This window comes from Lepidochelys olivacea (genome assembly GCF_965140295.1).
Source record: "Lepidochelys olivacea isolate rLepOli2 genome assembly, chromosome: 20".
Classification (NCBI taxonomy): Eukaryota; Metazoa; Chordata; order Testudines; family Cheloniidae; genus Lepidochelys; species Lepidochelys olivacea.
Window position 1 is genome coordinate 17,934,029 of NC_140430.1, and position 17,530 is coordinate 17,951,558.

At 57.7% G+C, this 17,530-nt stretch overlaps 1 protein-coding gene across 2 annotated transcripts; it reads right to left on the reverse strand.

The window, feature by feature from the left end:
• Positions 1-547: 547 nt before the first annotated feature.
• On the reverse strand, positions 548-12,708 carry LOC311510547 (retinol dehydrogenase 8-like). 2 transcript variants are annotated; one of them, XM_084610292.1, is made up of 7 exons: positions 12,562-12,708; positions 9,337-9,449; positions 8,505-8,666; positions 7,328-7,507; positions 5,570-5,663; positions 3,641-3,824; positions 548-2,120 (listed from the first exon to the last, which is right to left on the reverse strand). In XM_084610292.1, exons 2-7 carry the CDS (start codon positions 9,431-9,433, stop codon positions 1,890-1,892), a joined length of 948 nt encoding a protein of 315 aa, XP_084466418.1. In that variant the 5' UTR covers positions 9,434-9,449; positions 12,562-12,708; the 3' UTR covers positions 548-1,889. The 2 variants fall into 2 exon arrangements, with proteins under 2 accessions (XP_084466418.1, XP_084466419.1); XM_084610293.1 differs by having other exon boundaries at positions 9,337-9,453; positions 12,562-12,669.
• Between the last annotated feature and the right edge of the window lie 4,822 nt (positions 12,709-17,530).

The following is a 17,530-nucleotide window of genomic DNA, read 5'->3' on the forward strand; positions in this document are numbered from 1 at the left end:
TTGATCTAGGCCAGGGGGCTTCCACCAGGTTCCACGTTTGCCGTGTCCATTCCATCAGCTAAGATGGAGTTCCTGGCTGTTGCTCCAGGCAAGGAGCCAGGTTCAATGCGGGGAGTGGAGGGTGGCTGTTGGGGGCAGGGATGGTGCTCTCCTCATGGGGGTAGAGCCCCAAGCACAAGAGGGCTTCTCCAGGCAACCATGATATTGCAGGGGTTTGGGCACAGCTGCCCTGATCCTGCCTCTGCCACAGCCTTCCTGCATGACCATAGGCACCTCACTTAGCCCTTCTGTGCCACTTAACCCCTACTGCCCCAAGGGGGAGGGGGGGGAGACTAAATACACTTGCAGTTGTGAGGGGCTCAGCTACTACTGTAATGGGGGCTGTAAGTACCATGGATGGGGGGGGGATAACTTATGGGGCAGCTGTAGGGCCCCAGCTGTCCTGCCTCTGCCCTTCCCTCTGCGGACGAAGAAGTGAGAGTTCCCACGCCCCTGCCGGGCAGCTGCCATTTTCCAACGACTTAAAAATTGACCCCAGCCACCAGGCTCCAGCACCTCTGTTTATTGAGGGATTCCTGCACCCCGGCAGGTTGATCGGATGGGCTGCCCGGGCCCTGAACAGCTGCTGGGGGAGTCATTGCACGCTCTACAAGTCATGCTCCCAGCACTACCGCAGGTGCTGGGCAGGGGGCAGCGGCCCCCCCCAGCGGGAGATTGAGGAGAGGGAGAGATCAGGAAACTGGCCTTTGGAGGGTGCAGAGCCGTGAGGAAGAGGCTGCAGACTAAACGCTCACCCCCTCTTGGGACTGTTGCGGCCCCCAGGGCGTGCCTAAGAGACGCCAGCTAAATTGCTTTGCTGCCCCCAGCCGGGCCACTCAACCCACTTGAACCCAGGGCCAGGAGCTGCATCGAACCCTCGTTGAGAGTCTGCCAAGTCTGGTTGCGCTAGTTCCCTCCCAGCCTGCCGGCAAACACGGTGCCCCTAACTCCAGCCAGTGCCGTAGTCATCCCCGCCCTGGACGAGCCACCCCGGCCATCTTCCTGCAGGCCTCCCTGGTAGTGTCAGGGGGACACAGCCTGATGCCCCATGGCTCCCTTCGCCCAGGGCTACAAGCCGTGGCACACACCTGCTGGGCTACCTCCTCGTGGAGGATGTCTATCACCCCCCCCCCCCAGTGGAAGCACAGCTGGGTCCACCCTCTCAAGCAGGGGTGTGTGTGTGTGTGTGTGACAACTTAATACATCCAGAGATCTAGCCCCAGCTGTGGAAGGGAAGTGGTGCCTAGTGGTTAGAGCATTGGGACAGGCACCCGGACTCCTGGGTTCAATCCCTGACTCTGGAAACGCCTGGGTTCTGTCCCCAGCTGTGGGAAGAGGTTGGGATCGGACTCCTGAGTCCTATCCCCAGCTCTGGGAAGGGGATGGGACTCCTGGGTCCTATCCCCAGCTCTAGGAAGGGGATGGGACTCCTGGGTACTATCCCCAGCTCTGGGAAGGGAGTGGGGGCCGGGACTCCTGGGTCCTAGGCCCAGCAGGGCCTCCTTCCTCTACTTTTTGAAAGTTTTTTTTTTTTTTTAATCCTTTTAACACCCAAAATTTACTTTAAAAAAAAAAAAATAAGATACAAAAGAATCAGCTGGCTAAAAAGAGGGCAAAGCGGGGGGTGTTGCTAGCCCCCTCCTGGATTCATGCTCCTAAACATCCTGCCCCTCCCCCCCGGCTCCCCCCATCACCCACCGTGCTGATGCCTCCCCCTCGGTCCAAGGGTTTGTGCTTGTACCGTGGCTGTCCACACTGGAAGCTACAGGGCATGGGAGCGGGGTGGGATCTATAGCTGGAGCTGTCTGTGTTGTCCAGGGAGGAGGAGGAAGGGGCCTGGTGCCTTCGTCTCAAGGAGACTTGTTATAGGACACGTCCCTCCTCTTCCTCCACTGCAGCATCTTGAGGAGGCTGAGGCTGGCTTTGAAGAGCCGGTCATGCTGGAAGATCATCTGGTGGAAGGTGTTCAGAGGCAGGTTCCCGGTGGGGTCGGCGTGTTTCAGGGTGGTCATGGGCGTGTAGAGGCTGTTGGTCTGATAGCGAAAAGGCGGCTTCTCTGCCATGATCACCTTGGCCGTATGCTGGGGAGAGCGGAGGAAGGGCCTGCCCGTTAGACGCTCAACCGACACGCCCTGGGCTTAACCTGCACGGGGCAGACCCCCCGTTGGTATGAAAATCAGCCACAGCTCCACTGGGGTCAATGGGCCACGTCCCCAGGTGGTATTTGTACAGCACCTAACACAGTGGGGTCCTGGGCCGCGGCTGGGGCGCCCTAGGCTCTACCGTAACACACCTAATACAATGGGGACCTGGGCCACGGCTGGGGCGCCCTAGGCTCTACCGTAACACACCTAATACAATGGGGACCTGGGCCACGGCTGGGGCGCCCTAGGCTCTACCGTAACACACCTAACACAGTGGGGTCCTGGGCCGCGGCTGGGGCGCCCTAGGCTCTACCGTAACACACCTAACACAGTGGGGTCCTGGGCCGCGGCTGGGGCGCCCTAGGCTCTACCGTAACACACCTAATACAATGGGGACCTGGGCCACGGCTGGGGCGCCCTAGGCTCTACCGTAACACACCTAATACAATGGGGACCTGGGCCACGGCTGGGGCGCCCTAGGCTCTACCGTAACACACCTAATACAATGGGGACCTGGGCCACGGCTGGGGCGCCCTAGGCTCTACCGTAACACACCTAACACAGTGGGGTCCTGGGCCGCGGCTGGGGTGCCCTAGGCTCTACCGTAACACACCTAACACAGTGGGGTCCTGGGCCGCGGCTGGGGCGCCCTAGGCTCTACCGTAACACACCTAATACAATGGGGACCTGGGCCAGGGCTGGGGCTCCCAGGCACAACGATAATATAAATAATCATGGCTCCATTGGACTCAATGGGCCAGAACTGGGGTAAATCAGCACCACTCTGATTAGCACTTATTGTTGGTCTTGGTAGCACCTACGAGCCCCAGCCATGGCTCAAGCCCCACTACACTGGCTACTGTATGTTATTTCTTCAGTGTATTATGGTACTGCCTAGGTGATTAGAGTGGGGGGGCTGGGAGCCAGGACTCCTGGGTTCTGTTCCCAGCTCAGGGAGGAGAGTGGGGCCTGATGGTTAGAGCAGGGGGGGCTGGGAGCCAGGACTCCTGGGTTCAATCCCAGCTCTGCAAGTCCCTTCCCTTTTCCATGCCTCAGTTTCCCCCCTCTGTAAAACAGGGATAGCTGTGCCGAGCTCAACAAAAATGCTTTTTATCTGTTGATCTCAAAGGGCTGAGCAGTAACATACTTGCTTCACCACTGGTCGCCCTGCCCTTACACAGACTCACACCCCACCCCACCCCACGTGGCAGATGGCTGGGACAGAGGCTGAGTAGCAACTGAAGATTTAGCCCAGAGCTGATCTGACGGCCCCGGCTGTTCCCGATGCCACCATTAGATTTGGGGGTGCTGAGAACCTCTGGCAAGCAGGCCCCTAGGATCTAACTCCCCACCTGTCCTCCCTGGGTCCCCAGTGCCAGTGTGGTTAGAGCCGAGTACTATAGGGCTAGGAAGGGGGTAGCGGGTCAGCGTGGGAGGGTGGGGAGATGGCTCCCTACCTCAGCCACCTCGTCTGGCGACTGCCCCAGCACTGTGAAGACTTCCTTGGAATAGGCCATGTAGAAGCCTTGGAATATGTCCAGTGTCTCCTGGTCAACGGCGGACAGGTCCATGCAGGCGGCTTCTTCGTAGAGTTTCCTTTCGAACTCGGTCACCACCGGCCCGGGTTCGATCAGGCTGATGCTGGGGAGGAGCAGGAGACAGTAACACATCGCAGCTCATGTACCCCGCCAGGGCCTGGCTCCGGGCCCGTTAGGGCACACGCAGATAGGAGCTGGCATGCAGGGGCAGAGCACTGGGTTGTACAGGTTGGTGCAGCACCTCCTTAGGCCAGTGGGCCCTCTAGTCCAGCACCCCACCTGCTGCCCTTCCCATATCAGACCACCCACCCCTCCCTCCTTCCAGCCTTTCCTCCCTCTACCCACCTACTGCTCCACCCAACCATCCCTCCTTCCTCCCTCTACCCACCCACTGCTCCATCCATCCCTCCTTCCAGCCCTTTCTCCCTCTACCCACCCACTGCTCCATCCAACCATCCATCCTCCACCCTCCCAACTTCCCCTCTATACTCACCCACTGCTCCCTGCCTCCCGCCACCCGCTTACTTCCATCCCTTCCTCCCACCAACTCTGGAGTCCCACCTCCCGGCATTGCCATCTCAGATGGCTGGGCCATATAATCCAATATCCTTATACCTGGTGCACCCAGCCTAAGATCCCAGCACTGCAGTCGATTCCTCCCCTTCCGTGCACACATGATGCACTAAGCCAGTGGTCTCCAACCTTTTTATGTCCAAGATCACTTTTTGAATTTAAGGGCAACCCAGGATCTACCCCGCCCCTCCCACAAGGCCCCGCCCCTTCCCCAAAGCCCCACCCCACCCACTCCACCCCCCCCCCCCCCCCCGCTTCCCCGTCACTTGCTCTCCCCCACCCTCACTCACTTTCACCAGGCTGGGGTAGGGGTTCGCAGTGTGGGAGCGGGCTCTGGGCTGAGCCTAGGGGTGCAGGAGGGGGCTCCAGGCTGGGGCAGAGTGTTGGGGTGTAGGAGGGGGTGCGGGCTCTGGACTGGGGCAGAGTGTTGGGATTCGGGGGGGGGGTCAGGGCTTGGGCAGAGTGTTGGGGTGCAGGCTCTGGGAGCGGGGGGCAGGGTTAGGGTTCAGGGTGCAGGAGTGGGCTCAGGGCTGGTTCGGGGTACTGGCTCCAGTAGGGGGCTGAGGTCTGGGGCTTAGGGGCAGGAGGGAATTCAGGGTGCAGGAGGGGGTTCGGGGTGCTGGCTCCAGAAGCACTTACCTCTGGCGGCTTCTGGTCGGCGGTGCAGCTGCTCCCAGAAGGGGCCAAAGCACTCCTGTGGCCCCGGGGAGGGGGAGCGTGGAAGGCACATGGCTACGCACTGCCCCCCTCTGCAAGCATCAGCCCCGCAGCTCCCACTGGCTCCCCGTTCCCAGCCAACGGGAGCTGCGGGGGCGATGCTTGCAGGCAGGAGCAGCGCGCGGAGGGAGACCCCCGCCCCCGGGGCCGCTTCCGGGAGCAGCGTGGGGCCAGGGCAGGCAGGGAGCCTGTCTTAGCGGCAGCCCCACTGTGCCCCCGGAGATTGCGATTGACCGGCTGGTGACCGCTGCACTAAGCCAACAGTGCTAGGATGCCCATGGGGCAGAGGGGAGGGAGAGGCCTTCTGGACCCCACCCCTCACAACCTTGGTGGGTCCGTCCCCCTTTTCTGAGCACCAGCAAAGTCAGCCCCGGGGGGGGGCTGCCCAGTCGGCCTAATGGATCAATGGAGCGACCAAGCACCTCCCGTCCGCTCCCTGCAGCCACCTGCCTGCAACCCCTCTGAGCTTCGGACGGGGGGGACGGCTGGGAATGTCCACTGCCCCCCTGTAGCACTGGGGCTCATCTCCCCTACACAGCCCTGCCCCCCCAGACTTACTTCACACCAAACTTCAGTGCCTGCAGGGCCAAGCTCTCACAGAAACCCTCCACAGCGAACTTGGAGGCGCAGTAGATGTCATTGAAGAGGAGGCCTGGCGAGCAAAGGCGAGAGCGAGTCAGGTCAAGCAGAGAGAGGGGAGGGAGCTGGGCCGGCAAAGGGTGAGGCTCTGCTGTGCCGGGAGGGCCTGCCCAGAACTTGACGAGGGGTCGGCCGCCAGGGAGCGGAGACACCTGCCCGTGGTACTGACCAGAATTGTCCCACCATCTCCTGTCTTATAGCTCGATTGTAAGGTCTTGGAGGCAGAGACCAGCTGCTTGCTCTGCGTTTGTACAGCGCCTAGCGCAGTGGGGCCCTGGGCCATGGCTGGGGCTCCTAGGGGCTACCGTAATACACCTGTGATGCATGGCTAGAAAGGGTTAAACATCCTGCAAAATAAATAACCCTCAAAAGACCTGTGGGGAGATAATGTTTGTGTTTTTGTGTATTTACAGATGTGTGAGTAGGGTGGACAATGTAATCAACAGTCCCTGTCTACGCTGTATTCTATCATTCAGAGGTCAAAAGAAGATCCTAGCATTTAAATGAATTGCAAACACGGGATATCTCGGTATTCATCTCTCTTTGAACTGTACTGTGAATGGTGGAGGAACAACAAATGGCCTTATGCTAATTCATATAGCTAAGAACCGGTGATGGACCTCCTTCAAAGTCATCGTAATTACCTTTTGTTCCCCAAGGAAATCCCAACTTGTCAAAGAGGACATGACATTGTATAAAAGAGCCTTGGGTCCTGATTCTGTGATCTCAGATCTGCTTAGACTTCATCAGGGGAAGTTCGAGTCACAAGACTGAGGTCCCAGTTATGCTGGTACACCCGGAATATGAGATTTGGACATTGGACTATCGCCTATGAACTATTTCCAAAAGAACTCTTTGCCACTACAAAGCTCACTGTCTCTGCTGTGAATCTGCACCTCAATGGATTGAACTCATGTCTGTCTGTATATTGATCTTTTAACCAGACTCTCTCTCTCTTGTGTTTTAATAAATTTTAGTTTAGTTAATAAGAATCGGCTGAAGCGGGTGTTTGGGTAAGATCGGAAACATGCGTTCACCTGGGAGGTCATGTGTCCGATCCTTCGGGATTGGGAGAACCTTTTCTTTTATAGGATGAAATAAGATTTACAGAAATTTTCATCATATTTGACGTGGGTACCTGGATGGAGGCCGAGGCTGGATCACTTTAAGGGAACTGTGTTCTTTGGACTTCTGAGCAGCCAGTGAGGTAATAAAGAAGCTATTTTAAGCTGGCTTGGTAAGTATTGGAATATCCACCAGCTTTTGGGGGTTTGGCTGCCCCATTCTTCCCAGCTCACCCTAATTGAGTGACCACAGCTGGCTCCCCATTAGGACCCTGGTCACAACACCTAATAAATAACACACAGCACCCAGCACACTGGGGTCGGTGTCTCACGGGGGCGGGAGAGCCCAGGGCTCTGGGTCCCAGCAGGAGAGTGGGGAGGCGGGGTCCCGTGGGGAGGAAGCCCGGGGCTCACTGAGGGGTCCCAGAAGGGAAAAGGGGGGAGGTCAGTGTCCCATGGGGGGCAGGCTGCGGCTCTGGGTGGTTTCCACACAGCAGGGGCCCCGTCACCTCCAACAGGAGCCTGGACCTGTCCCCCTCCCCCACACCAAATCAGCAAGGTGCAGCCGGTCCTCAGGGGCCACAGCCCTCCCTGCCCCGTCCCCCGGTCTCACCTTGCAGCCCCAGCACGCTGCTCATCACCACGATGTGGCCCCGGCGTCGGCGCTTCATGTCGGGGAAGACTTCGCGCACCAGTCGCACCAGCCCGAAGAAGTTGGTGTCAAAGAGGCTCTTCATGGCAGCGACGCTCTGGCTCTCCACCGGCCCGATCATGCCCAGCCCCGCGTTGTTCACTGCAACGGGGGGAGGACATGCGAGCCCCAGGAACCCCCCAGGGTATGGCAGCTACTGGGGCGGGGGTGAGCGCAGACTGGAAGTGGGGAGCCCCACGGAGACAGGGGGCAGCCGGGATCCTCTTTTCCCCCCGGCTCCGATCACCAAAGGCAGAAGCATAAACGGCCCATCCGGCTCTCTGGCGGGCCCACACCATGGGGCTCCCTATCCTTTCCTTCGGGCGGGGCGACCCCACAGGCCTCATGGCCTGACATCCTAGATGGGCCCATCCAAGGTAGGAAGGCATGGGGGCTGGGGGACGCCAGGCTAGATGGGCCCATGGGTCTGATCTCATATGGCGTTTCCTATGCTCTCCCTGAGCAGGGGCTCAGCTCTGCTGGGGAAGGCATCAAGATCCCCACTTTACAGCGCATCCCCTTCCCTGTTCAGCCGAACCCTCCGCTGGGTCACCACCCAGCAAGGCCAGCCGGGCGCACGTGCGTGAGATCCGGTGTCAACCGCCCCCTTGCCCCACACAGCAACCTTAGTGCCGAAGAGCCCTCGCATCTGTGGCCGGATTTTTAGCGGGGGCAAATGAGCAGGGCGAAGCCACCCAGCTCCTCCAGTTACACCAGCCTCCCCTCTGAGCCTCACACCCCTTTACCAACGCGTGTGCGTGCACAAGGTTTGCCACTGATGCACCCAGGAGTCAGGGGTAGAGACTCAGGGGGGCAAATGCAGCCGCTACCTGTAAGGGGCTGTGTAAGTTACAGGCGAGAAAAACGGGAGTGTCTAAGTGGGCGGGGTCCAAGGCACCCAAGACAAGAAATTCCTTAGACTCCCTCCGCTGGAGGAACCCCCAGCTGCTCCGGCCCCCATTCCCACGGTGGGTCTGTGGGGCCAGGGAGCCACACTGCCTGCAGGGAAGAGCGCAGCGGTCCCCCAACCTCCCCCCACCGGGTGCGTTCCAAGGAAGGCGGCCCACGCAGCCCCGAGCGGCCGGGCCGGCTGTCCTACCCAGCACGTCCACTCTCCGCTGGGGAATGTCCTCCACGCAGCGCCGGATGGATTCCTCGCTGGTCACATCCATCTGGCGGATTTCCAGGGTCTTGTCCAAAGCCGGCCCCGCTTGCTTCTCCAAGGCCTCGCGCTTGTCCAGATTCCTCATGGTGGCGATGACTAGGCAGAGAGATGGGGGGTGGCCAGGAGGGTTCAAACCAGCCAGGAAGCTCCTGTGCTAAGCAGGCTCGGGCCTGGCCGGTGCTTGGATGGGAGACTTCCAGGGCAAAGATGGGTGCTGCAGGGTGAAGGGCTCAGTAGGGGGCACAGGAGAGTTGGGGGGGCTGTCTGTGCAGACTCTGATGCACTAGGGGGAACTGTGCTGCAGAACCAGGGTGGGGGCTTAGTAGGGGGTGCTTTCCCCTCGCAGGCTATGCCAGTGTGGCACCAGTGGGTGCTGTGAGGCAGAAAGGTGCCATTTAATGGGGCAGGACCAGAGGTGGCTGCATCTCCGCAGTGGCTGAGCAATCTCTGTATTAACAGCTGCTGTGCCCCACCCCAGAGGCGGCTGCATCTCAGCAGTGGGTGAGCATAAACTGTTACCACACCCCATCCCAACAGTGGCTGCATTTCAAAACTGGCTGAACAATCTCTGTATTAACAGCAGCCACATCCCACCCCAGAGGTGGCTGCATCTCAGTGGTGGGAGAAGTGATTCGGCACATAGGGCTATAAAGCCCCTGGGGATAAAAGGCCATAGAAGTAGTAAAATCATTATCATTTCCCTGCCCTATGCCCCATGTTCCTCTTCTTCTCCAGCTCTTTATAATCCCCATCCCGACCTTCTCACCTCGGAATCTCTTCAGCTCATCTTTAGCCAGCCGGACGGCCAGAGCCAGCCCTATCCCGGAGGAGCAGCCAGTCAGCAGCACGGTCCTGCAGGACATCCCTCTGTCTGTCTGTCTGTTACAAACAGGCAAGAGAAGTCAGGTTCAAAGAGGGTTGAGGGAGTGGGGTCTAGTGGTTAGAGTGGGAAGGTTGCAAGTCAGGACCCCTGGGTTCTAGCTGCAGCTCTGGGAAGGGAGCAGAGCACCCAGAGGGGAGGGCGGCATCAAGACTCCTGGGTTCTATCTATACGGGGAGAGTGGGGCTTAATGGGGGCTGGGGGTGTTAGGCGTGAGGCATAGAATCATAGAATATGAGGGTTGGAAGAGACCTCAGGAGGTCATCTAGTCCAACCCCCTGCTCAAAGCAGGACCAATCCCCAATTTTTCCCAGATCCCTAAATGGCCCCCTCAAGGATTGAACTCACAACCCTGGGTTTAACAGGCCAACGCTCAAACTACTGAGCTCTCCCTCCCCCCACTGATCTACTCGGTTGTGCCAGTCCCATCTCCTGCTTCACTGATCTGGCTGCCCTCTGCATGACACCCCCCCGATCCCGGTCTCTTCCTAGGAGAGGATTTCCACCAGGTGAAGTGGCACCAGCCTCCGCCCATCCCCCTCCCGCGGGAGCACATGTGGTTCTATTCTGGAACCGCCTCAGCCTCTTATCCCCGGGGCCGGCTCCGCCCGTCAAACGGAGGCCGACGTGAGCGACCGGGCGCAGGGCAGCAAAGAGCCCAACCCCCGCGCGCCATAACCAACCGCCCTCACCCCTGGTGTAGACGCAGCCAGGCGGGACGCCCCCGTCGTCCGGGGCCGGGGCCGTTCCCATGCTGCCAGGAACCCGCTGCTGCCCAGAGGCTGCGTCTACACTCCAGGGCCCCGGCACCCGCCAATGCGGCCGCGTCAGCACGCTTGGGAACGGGGGCGGGGGGGAAATCAGGGCTTGCTGGTGACCCAGCTCTGCCAGGAATCCACAGCATGGGGGGCAGACGAGGGCAGTGGTTCTATTTCCCGGCTCGGCCTCTGGGTGAGCTTGGGCAAGGCACAGCTGCTCTGTGCCTCTTTTCCCCCTCCCCTCCTTGGTCTATTTAGGCTGGGAGCTCATTGGAGCATGGGACTGGTTCTCACCCGGCACGACGGGCCCCCCGTCCCGATCGCAGATGGGGTCTCCAGGGAATACCACAACACCCCCAATAACTCGACAAGTTGGCAAACATCAGGTTTCGTCAGCGGAGCCGTTTGACGGGCCAGACACGACAGAGGGCCCCGAGCCAAGGCAGTCGGCAATTAATAATGACCAGGCAACAGCTCCTCATGGCAACTCCTGCCCTGGATCTCAGTTATTCAAGCCGGACCCGGGCCTTGGGTCTCTCCCCTGACCCAGTTCAGACTCAGCAAGGCTGCTCGCCGGTCGGCCGCAACACCGGGTGGGGAATTATAACCAAACGAAGGACGGAAGCTGGGCTATTATTGATCTAAGCTTTGATTTCTTTGTGGACGAAAGGCCCGTCCTGCTGATCTCACCCGGCTGAGACTTCCGTCACAACTGGGTAGCACAGGGAAGCACCCAAGTGGGCAAAGGGGCCAGGGGACGATTAACGAGGGGGTTGGGCCTGGAAGGAGGAGATCCTTCTCCAGATTTATTCTTGTTCAATTACGCTCTCTTATAAACTGCATTTATATTGACTGAGGAGATAAAAGCTCTTTAAAAGGGAGCCCGAAGTCCACAGCCGACGGCTGAGCAGGTGGGATATGCACAAAACAAGCCCAGTCGCTCATAGAATGAAAGGCCCTTTAAATGCAACACTTCTCGGACTGTAATTTTGTACTTTGGGGCACCTACAAGCCAGAGCTGAGATTGGGGTCCCCCGTCACACCAGGCGCTGCACAGAGTAAGAGACGGTCCCTGCCCCAAAAAAATCTAAAGTGACAGGCAGACAAAGGAGAACTGGGCTCAGTTTCCAGCTCTGCCCCTCGCAGCCCTGAGGCAAGTTACGGCCTCAGTTTCCCTGCCTGCAAAATGGGGACAATAATAATTCCTTATACCCAGCCTTCCTCTGTGTATACTGTAAAATCTCCAGGGCTGGGACTGTCTCTCACTATATGTCTGTGCAGAATCTGGCATGATGGAGGTCTGTGTAGTGCCCGGCACGATGGGGTGGGCCCTGATCATGGCTGGGGCTCTGTGCAAGGCCACGACCTACGTGTTTCTGTAATAGCAACACTGATGAAATGCAGAGGGCCGTGTCAGTGTTTCACCCAGGCCTGCGGGTCAGAGAAGACACAGAACCCAGGTGGGTCACCCCAGAACCCAGCGAGTACCAAGGGTCGGTACAAACTTTAACTGACCACAGGTACGGTCCAGAATTATGGGCCATGTGAGTCAGGGGGACTCCGGGGCTGTGGGAGTCTGATCCAGGTGGGAGACAGGAGGGGAGATGGTCAGCGCTCCCGGGAAATTCGTGGTTACTGCTCAAAATGGCACCAGCCTCAGAGCTCTGTGTCCGTCCTTGGCTCTCTGGGAAAGTAGCAGACACAGCAGCTGTAGCCAGCCTGACTAATCTTGGCTTATTCTGGTGCTAGACCCTGCAGGATCAGGCTATATATAGAAGATGGGGCTCCGCTCTCCACAGGAAGATCTCTGCCGGGCTCCCCACCCTGGAAGGTGGTTCTCAGGCAGCTCCCCAGAGAGCCACTCTGTACTGTACTTCCGATGGACACCCCCAAAACACCTTGTCACTGCTGCAGGCCCAGTTCCCGACACCCCCATTGCACTTTGCACCCGACTGCCAGCTACACCCACTGCACCCGCCTCCCAGGGGTCCTCAGTTCCCAGATCTTGCTCCCCAGTGCACCCCTGCTCTCAGAACCACATGGCACCCCGATCTTTCCTGCCCCCCACCCAGCTTTTCCCCTTCATCAATGCACCCCCGCTCCCCTTAGCTCTCAGCTCTTCCCAGTGCACCCCTGGGTCCGCCTGGGCTCCGATCCGCATTGCACCCCTACCTTTCTTACCCCCCCCCCATGCACCCCAATCTCCCAGCCCCACAGGATCAGGGGAAGGCTGAGCACAAGGCGAAGCCCCGCTTTATCCCCCTCCCGCCCGAGACGGGGGTGGGGGGAGCCCCTTGCTGCAGGATTCAGCTGCCCTTGGAGCCGGGAGCTCGGAGCCCAGCCCCCCGCCTACCTGCACCGCTGCGAGCTGGATCGATCCCCGGCTCAGCCAGTCCCCGCCTTGCAGCGGCTCCAGCTACGGCTCCTTCACCCGACCAGCCGAGGGAAACGCCCCGCCAGCCCGCAGCACGCCGGGGCTTGTAGTCCCTGCAGGCCGGCCGCCCCCAGGTCCCGGGGCGGGGGCAGAGCCCTGCCCAGCGCCCCCCTATGCCCCGCCCTTCTGCCTGTCGCGCCCCGGCGGGGGGCGGCACCCTCCGGTATCCCCGCCCCCCTCCAAGGTAACTCGGGGTGCAGGGGGGCTTGTTATTGCGGGGCTGGAGCCTGCGCGTGGGGCTTTGTTATTGTGGGGCTGGAGCGTGCAGGGGGGCTTTGTTATTGTGGGGCTGGAGCCTGCGCGTGGGGCTTTGTTATTGTGGGGCTGGAGCGTGCAGGGGGGCTTGTTATTGCGGGGCTGGAGCCTGCACGTGGGGCTTTGTTATTGTGGGGCTGGAGCGTGCGCGTGGGGCTTTGTTATTGTGGGGCTGGAGCCTGCGCGTGGGGCTTTGTTATTGTGGGGCTGGAGCCTGCACGTGGGGCTTTGTTATTGTGGGGCTGGAGCCTGCGCGTGGGGCTTTGTTATTGTGGGGCTGGAGCCTGCACGTGGGGCTTTGTTATTGTGGGGCTGGAGCCTGCGCGTGGGGCTTTGTTATTGTGGGGCTGGAGCCTGCACGTGGGGCTTTGTTATTGTGGGGCTGGAGCCTGCGCGTGGGGCTTTGTTATTGTAGGGCTGGAGCCTGCGCGTGGGGCTTTGTTATTGTGGGGCTGGAGCCTGCACGTGGGGCTTTGTTATTGTAGGGCTGGAGCCTGCGCGTGGGGCTTTGTTATTGTGGGGCTGGAGCCTGCGCGTGGGGCTTTGTTATTGTGGGGCTGGAGCCTGCACGTGGGGCTTTGTTATTGTAGGGCTGGAGCCTGCGCGTGGGGCTTTGTTATTGTGGGGCTGGAGCCTGCACGTGGGGCTTTGTTATTGTGGGGCTGGAGCCTGCGCGTGGGGCTTTGTTATTGTGGGGCTGGAGCGTGCAGGGGGGCTTGTTATTGTGGGGCTGGAGCGTGCAGGGGGGCTTGTTATTGTGGGGCTGGAGCGTGCACGTGGGGCTTTGTTATTGTGGGGCTGGAGCCTGCGCGTGGGGCTTTGTTATTGTGGGGCTGGAGCGTGCAGGGGGGCTTGTTATTGTGGGGCTGGAGCGTGCAGGGGGGCTTGTTATTGTGGGGCTGGAGCCTGCACGTGGGGCTTTGTTATTGTGGGGCTGGAGCGTGCAGGGGGGCTTTGTTATTGTAGGGCTGGAGCCTGCACGTGGGGCTTTGTTATTGTGGGGCTGGAGCGTGCAGGGGGGCTTTGTTATTGTTGTGCTGGAGCCTGCACGTGGGGCTTTGTTATTGTTGTGCTGGAGCCTGCACGTGGGGCTTTGTTATTGTGGGGCTGGAGCGTGCAGGGGGGCTTGTTATTGTGGGGCTGGAGCGTGCAGGGGGGCTTTGTTATTGTGGGGCTGGAGCCTGCGCGTGGGGCTTTGTTATTGTGGGGCTGGAGCCTGCGCGTGGGGGCTTGTTATTGTGGGGCTGGAGCCTGCGCGTGGGGCTTTGTTATTGTGGGGCTGGAGCCTGCGCGTGGGGCTTTGTTATTGTGGGGCTGGAGCGTGCAGGGGGGCTTTGTTATTGTGGGGCTGGAGCCTGCGCGTGGGGCTTTGTTATTGTGGGGCTGGAGCCTGCGCGTGGGGGCTTGTTATTGTGGGGCTGGAGCCTGCGCGTGGGGCTTTGTTATTGTGGGGCTGGAGCCTGCGCGTGGGGCTTTGTTATTGTGGGGCTGGAGCGTGCACGTGGGGCTTTGTTATTGTGGGGCTGGAGCGTGCAGGGGGGCTTTGTTATTGTACTGTGGCTCACGACAGCCGAGTTGCTGCTGTCCTTGATTTCTTTTTATATGCGCACTTTATTTTGAAGTCGCCCAACTTTGAAGCATGTGGCTAAGGTGTTTTTTGAGGTTTGGGCCATTTTGTTGTGCACTTCCAAACAACTGTACCCTAGGGCTGAGCCGCCGTCAGTTTATGCCTCTTGAATAAATTGCACAGCGTTAGCATGCCAACGTGCTCCTGTACTGGCCATGCCCAGCTCAGATATTTCCAAACACAACTTGCTGGGTCTCACTGTGTCGTGTGAGCCCCTCCCAGTCCTCCATGTTCTGACCCCGAAAATGCTTTTGAGATTCAAAGTTCAATGATAAATTCTTCAAAATGATAAAGGGGGACCCTGCAGAACTACTCACTGCAGTATGTCACCAACACTTAAATCAGCTTCTGGACCACATGACTGGAGGATAGCGAAGGTGATGCCAATTTTTAAAAAAGGCTCCAGAGGCGATCCTGGCAATTACAAGCTGGTAAACCTGACTTCAGTACCGGCAAATTGACTGAAACTAAGGTAAAGTACAGAATTGTCGGACACACAGATGAACACGATTTGTTGGGGAAAAGTCAACACGGCTTCTGTAAAGGGAAATCATGCCTCACCAATCTACTAGAATTCTTTGGGGGCTCAATAAACATGTGGACAAGAGTGATCCAGTGGATATACTATACGTAGACTTTCAGAAAGACTTTGACAAGGTCCCTTGTCACAGGCTCTTAAGCGAAGTAAGCCGTCATGGGATAAAAGGGAAAGTGCTCCCACGAACTGGTTAGAAGATAGGAAACAAAGGGTCGGAATAACTGGTCATTTTCAGAATGGGGAGAGATAAATAGTGATGTTTCCCAGGGATCTGTACTGGTGCCTGAGCTGTTCAACGTATCAATAAATGATCTGGGGAAAGCTGTAAATAGCAAGGTGGCAAAGTCTGCAGATGATAACTACCTTGAGCAATTTTGTAAACCCAAAACTGACTGCGAAGAGTTACAAAGGGATCTCACTAAACTAGGTGACTGGGCAAGAAAATGGCAGATGAAATTCAGTGTTGATAAATGCAAAGTAATGCACATTGGAAAATATAATCCCAGCTGTCCATACAAAATGGTGGGATCCAAATTACCTGTCACCACTCAGGAAAGAGATCTTGGAGTCATTGTGGAGAGTTCTCTGAAAAGATCCATTCAATGTGCAGCGGCCGTCAAAAAAGTGAACAGCCTGGTAGGAACCATTAGGAAAGGGATAGATAATAAGGCAGAATGATCACAATGCCACTGTATAAATCCATGGTACGCCCACATCACGAATACTGTGTGCAGTTCTGGTCGCCCCAACTCAAAAAAGATGTATTTGAAATGGAAAAGGTGCAGAGAAGGGCAACACAAATGATTAGGGGTGTGGAGCAGCGTCCATAGGAGGAGAGATTAAAAAATCTGGGACTGCTCAGTTTAAAAAAGAGATAATTAAGGGGGGGATAAACTGGAGGTTTCTAAAATCTGGACTGATGCGGAGTAAGTGACTAAGGAAGAGTTATTTACCCCTTCACCTAACACAAGAACTAGGGCTCACCCAATGATATTACTAGGCCTCAGGCTTAAAACAAACAAAAGGAAGTATTTCTTCGCACAGCGCACAGTCAACCTCTGGAACTTGTTGCCAGGGGCGGTTACAAAGGCCAAAACTATATCTGGGTTCAAAAACAAATTAGATACGTTCATGGAGGTTAGGTCCATCAATGGCTATTGACCAAGACAGTCAGGGACCAAGATGCTCTGGATGTCCCTAAACCTCTGACTGCCAGATGCTGGAACTGGGCAACAGAGGATGGATCACCTGATGATTGGAAGCATCTGGCATTGGCCACTGTCAGAAGACAGGACACTGGGCTAGGTGGACCATTGGTCTGACCCAGTATGGCCGTTCTTATGGTCTTAGTAACAATTTCCCTGCTCACTGCAGTTCTGGGATTTGGCTGGAGCAAGGCCCAGAACCAGCCCAGTGAGAAGCTGCTCACATGGGGGCTTTGTACCCCACAATTGCTGGAAACCCTGGGCTGGGCCCCTGATTCCCTGCTCTGGCTGAGATCCATTCACCACTGGCATCAGGGACAGGGGCAGAGGTGGGTTTACACCATTTTTGCCCCTTCCTGCTTAGCTGCCTTGAGGCAACTCTAACCTACACACTGAACAGCCACCGGGGCTTCCCTGCAGTGATGTGGAGCACAAGTGCGGCCAGAGCCAAGGGGGCATGGCTAGCGCACCACTAACTAATCTGGACCGCTGTTTGGCTAGTTTTTCATGCTGGCCGTGCCCACTCCAGCTTGACCACATCCCCTGTGTCAGGAGCTTCAAGGGGTTAGCAGCTCAAGCAATGCCCTCTGCCAGGAGAGATCTCTCAGCTCTGTGGTCCCTTTACTTTGCAACAGCAGCATCAAAGGGGCTGTAGGGCAAGTGAGAATCAAGCCTCTGGATCATGGAAGGCTTTAAACAAACCCGCCACTTGCTGAGATGTGCCAGTTCCGAGCAAAAGCCAACCCGAATGCTCAGCAAAACAGCACGGGAGGGTCCTTTGCCTTTTACCCTAGAGATTGCTTGGGGTTGTTTGATTGCAGGCGGAGCCCAGATGTGCCGAGGCTGGGTCCGTGCTCAGGAATCTTAGCCAAAATGTTCCCCCTTCGTCTTCCTGCTGCGTAAGAAGGGGTGGGCACAGGGGGAAGCTTGGTAATGAAATAACGCCGATTTCTGATATGGTGCTTTTCATCACTGGAACTCAAACACTTCACACTCTTTAATGGGTTTATCCTCGACCCCCTGTGAGGCAGTGCTGTTATCCCTGTTGTTCAGTGGGGGAACTGAGGCACGGAGAGGCCATGTGACTTGCCCAGGGTCAGAAGAGGACAGAGTAGGGAATTAAACCCAAGGCTCCCACATCCTAGGTCAATGCTTTAACCACTAGACCATCATCCTTCCTTGTTTATACATAGACACTGACTGGAGTAGCTCCTCCTGGATACTCAATTCCAGACCAGAAATCACTTTATTCTGCAAGTATTA

Bases quoted from the DNA above. Each gene is read 5' to 3' on its own strand.
- LOC311510547 (XM_084610292.1), bottom strand. From the start codon at position 9,433: ATGTCCTGCAGGACCGTGCTGCTGACTGGCTGCTCCTCCGGGATAGGG. The intron at 8,667-9,336 runs GTGAGAAGGTCG...CTCTCTGCCTAG, and splicing joins TGAGCTGAAGAGATTCCGAG to TCATCGCCACCATGAGGAAT. The intron at 3,825-5,569 runs GTAAGTCTGGGG...GCTCCTCCCCAG, and splicing joins GCACTGAAGTTTGGTGTGAA to CATCAGCCTGATCGAACCCG.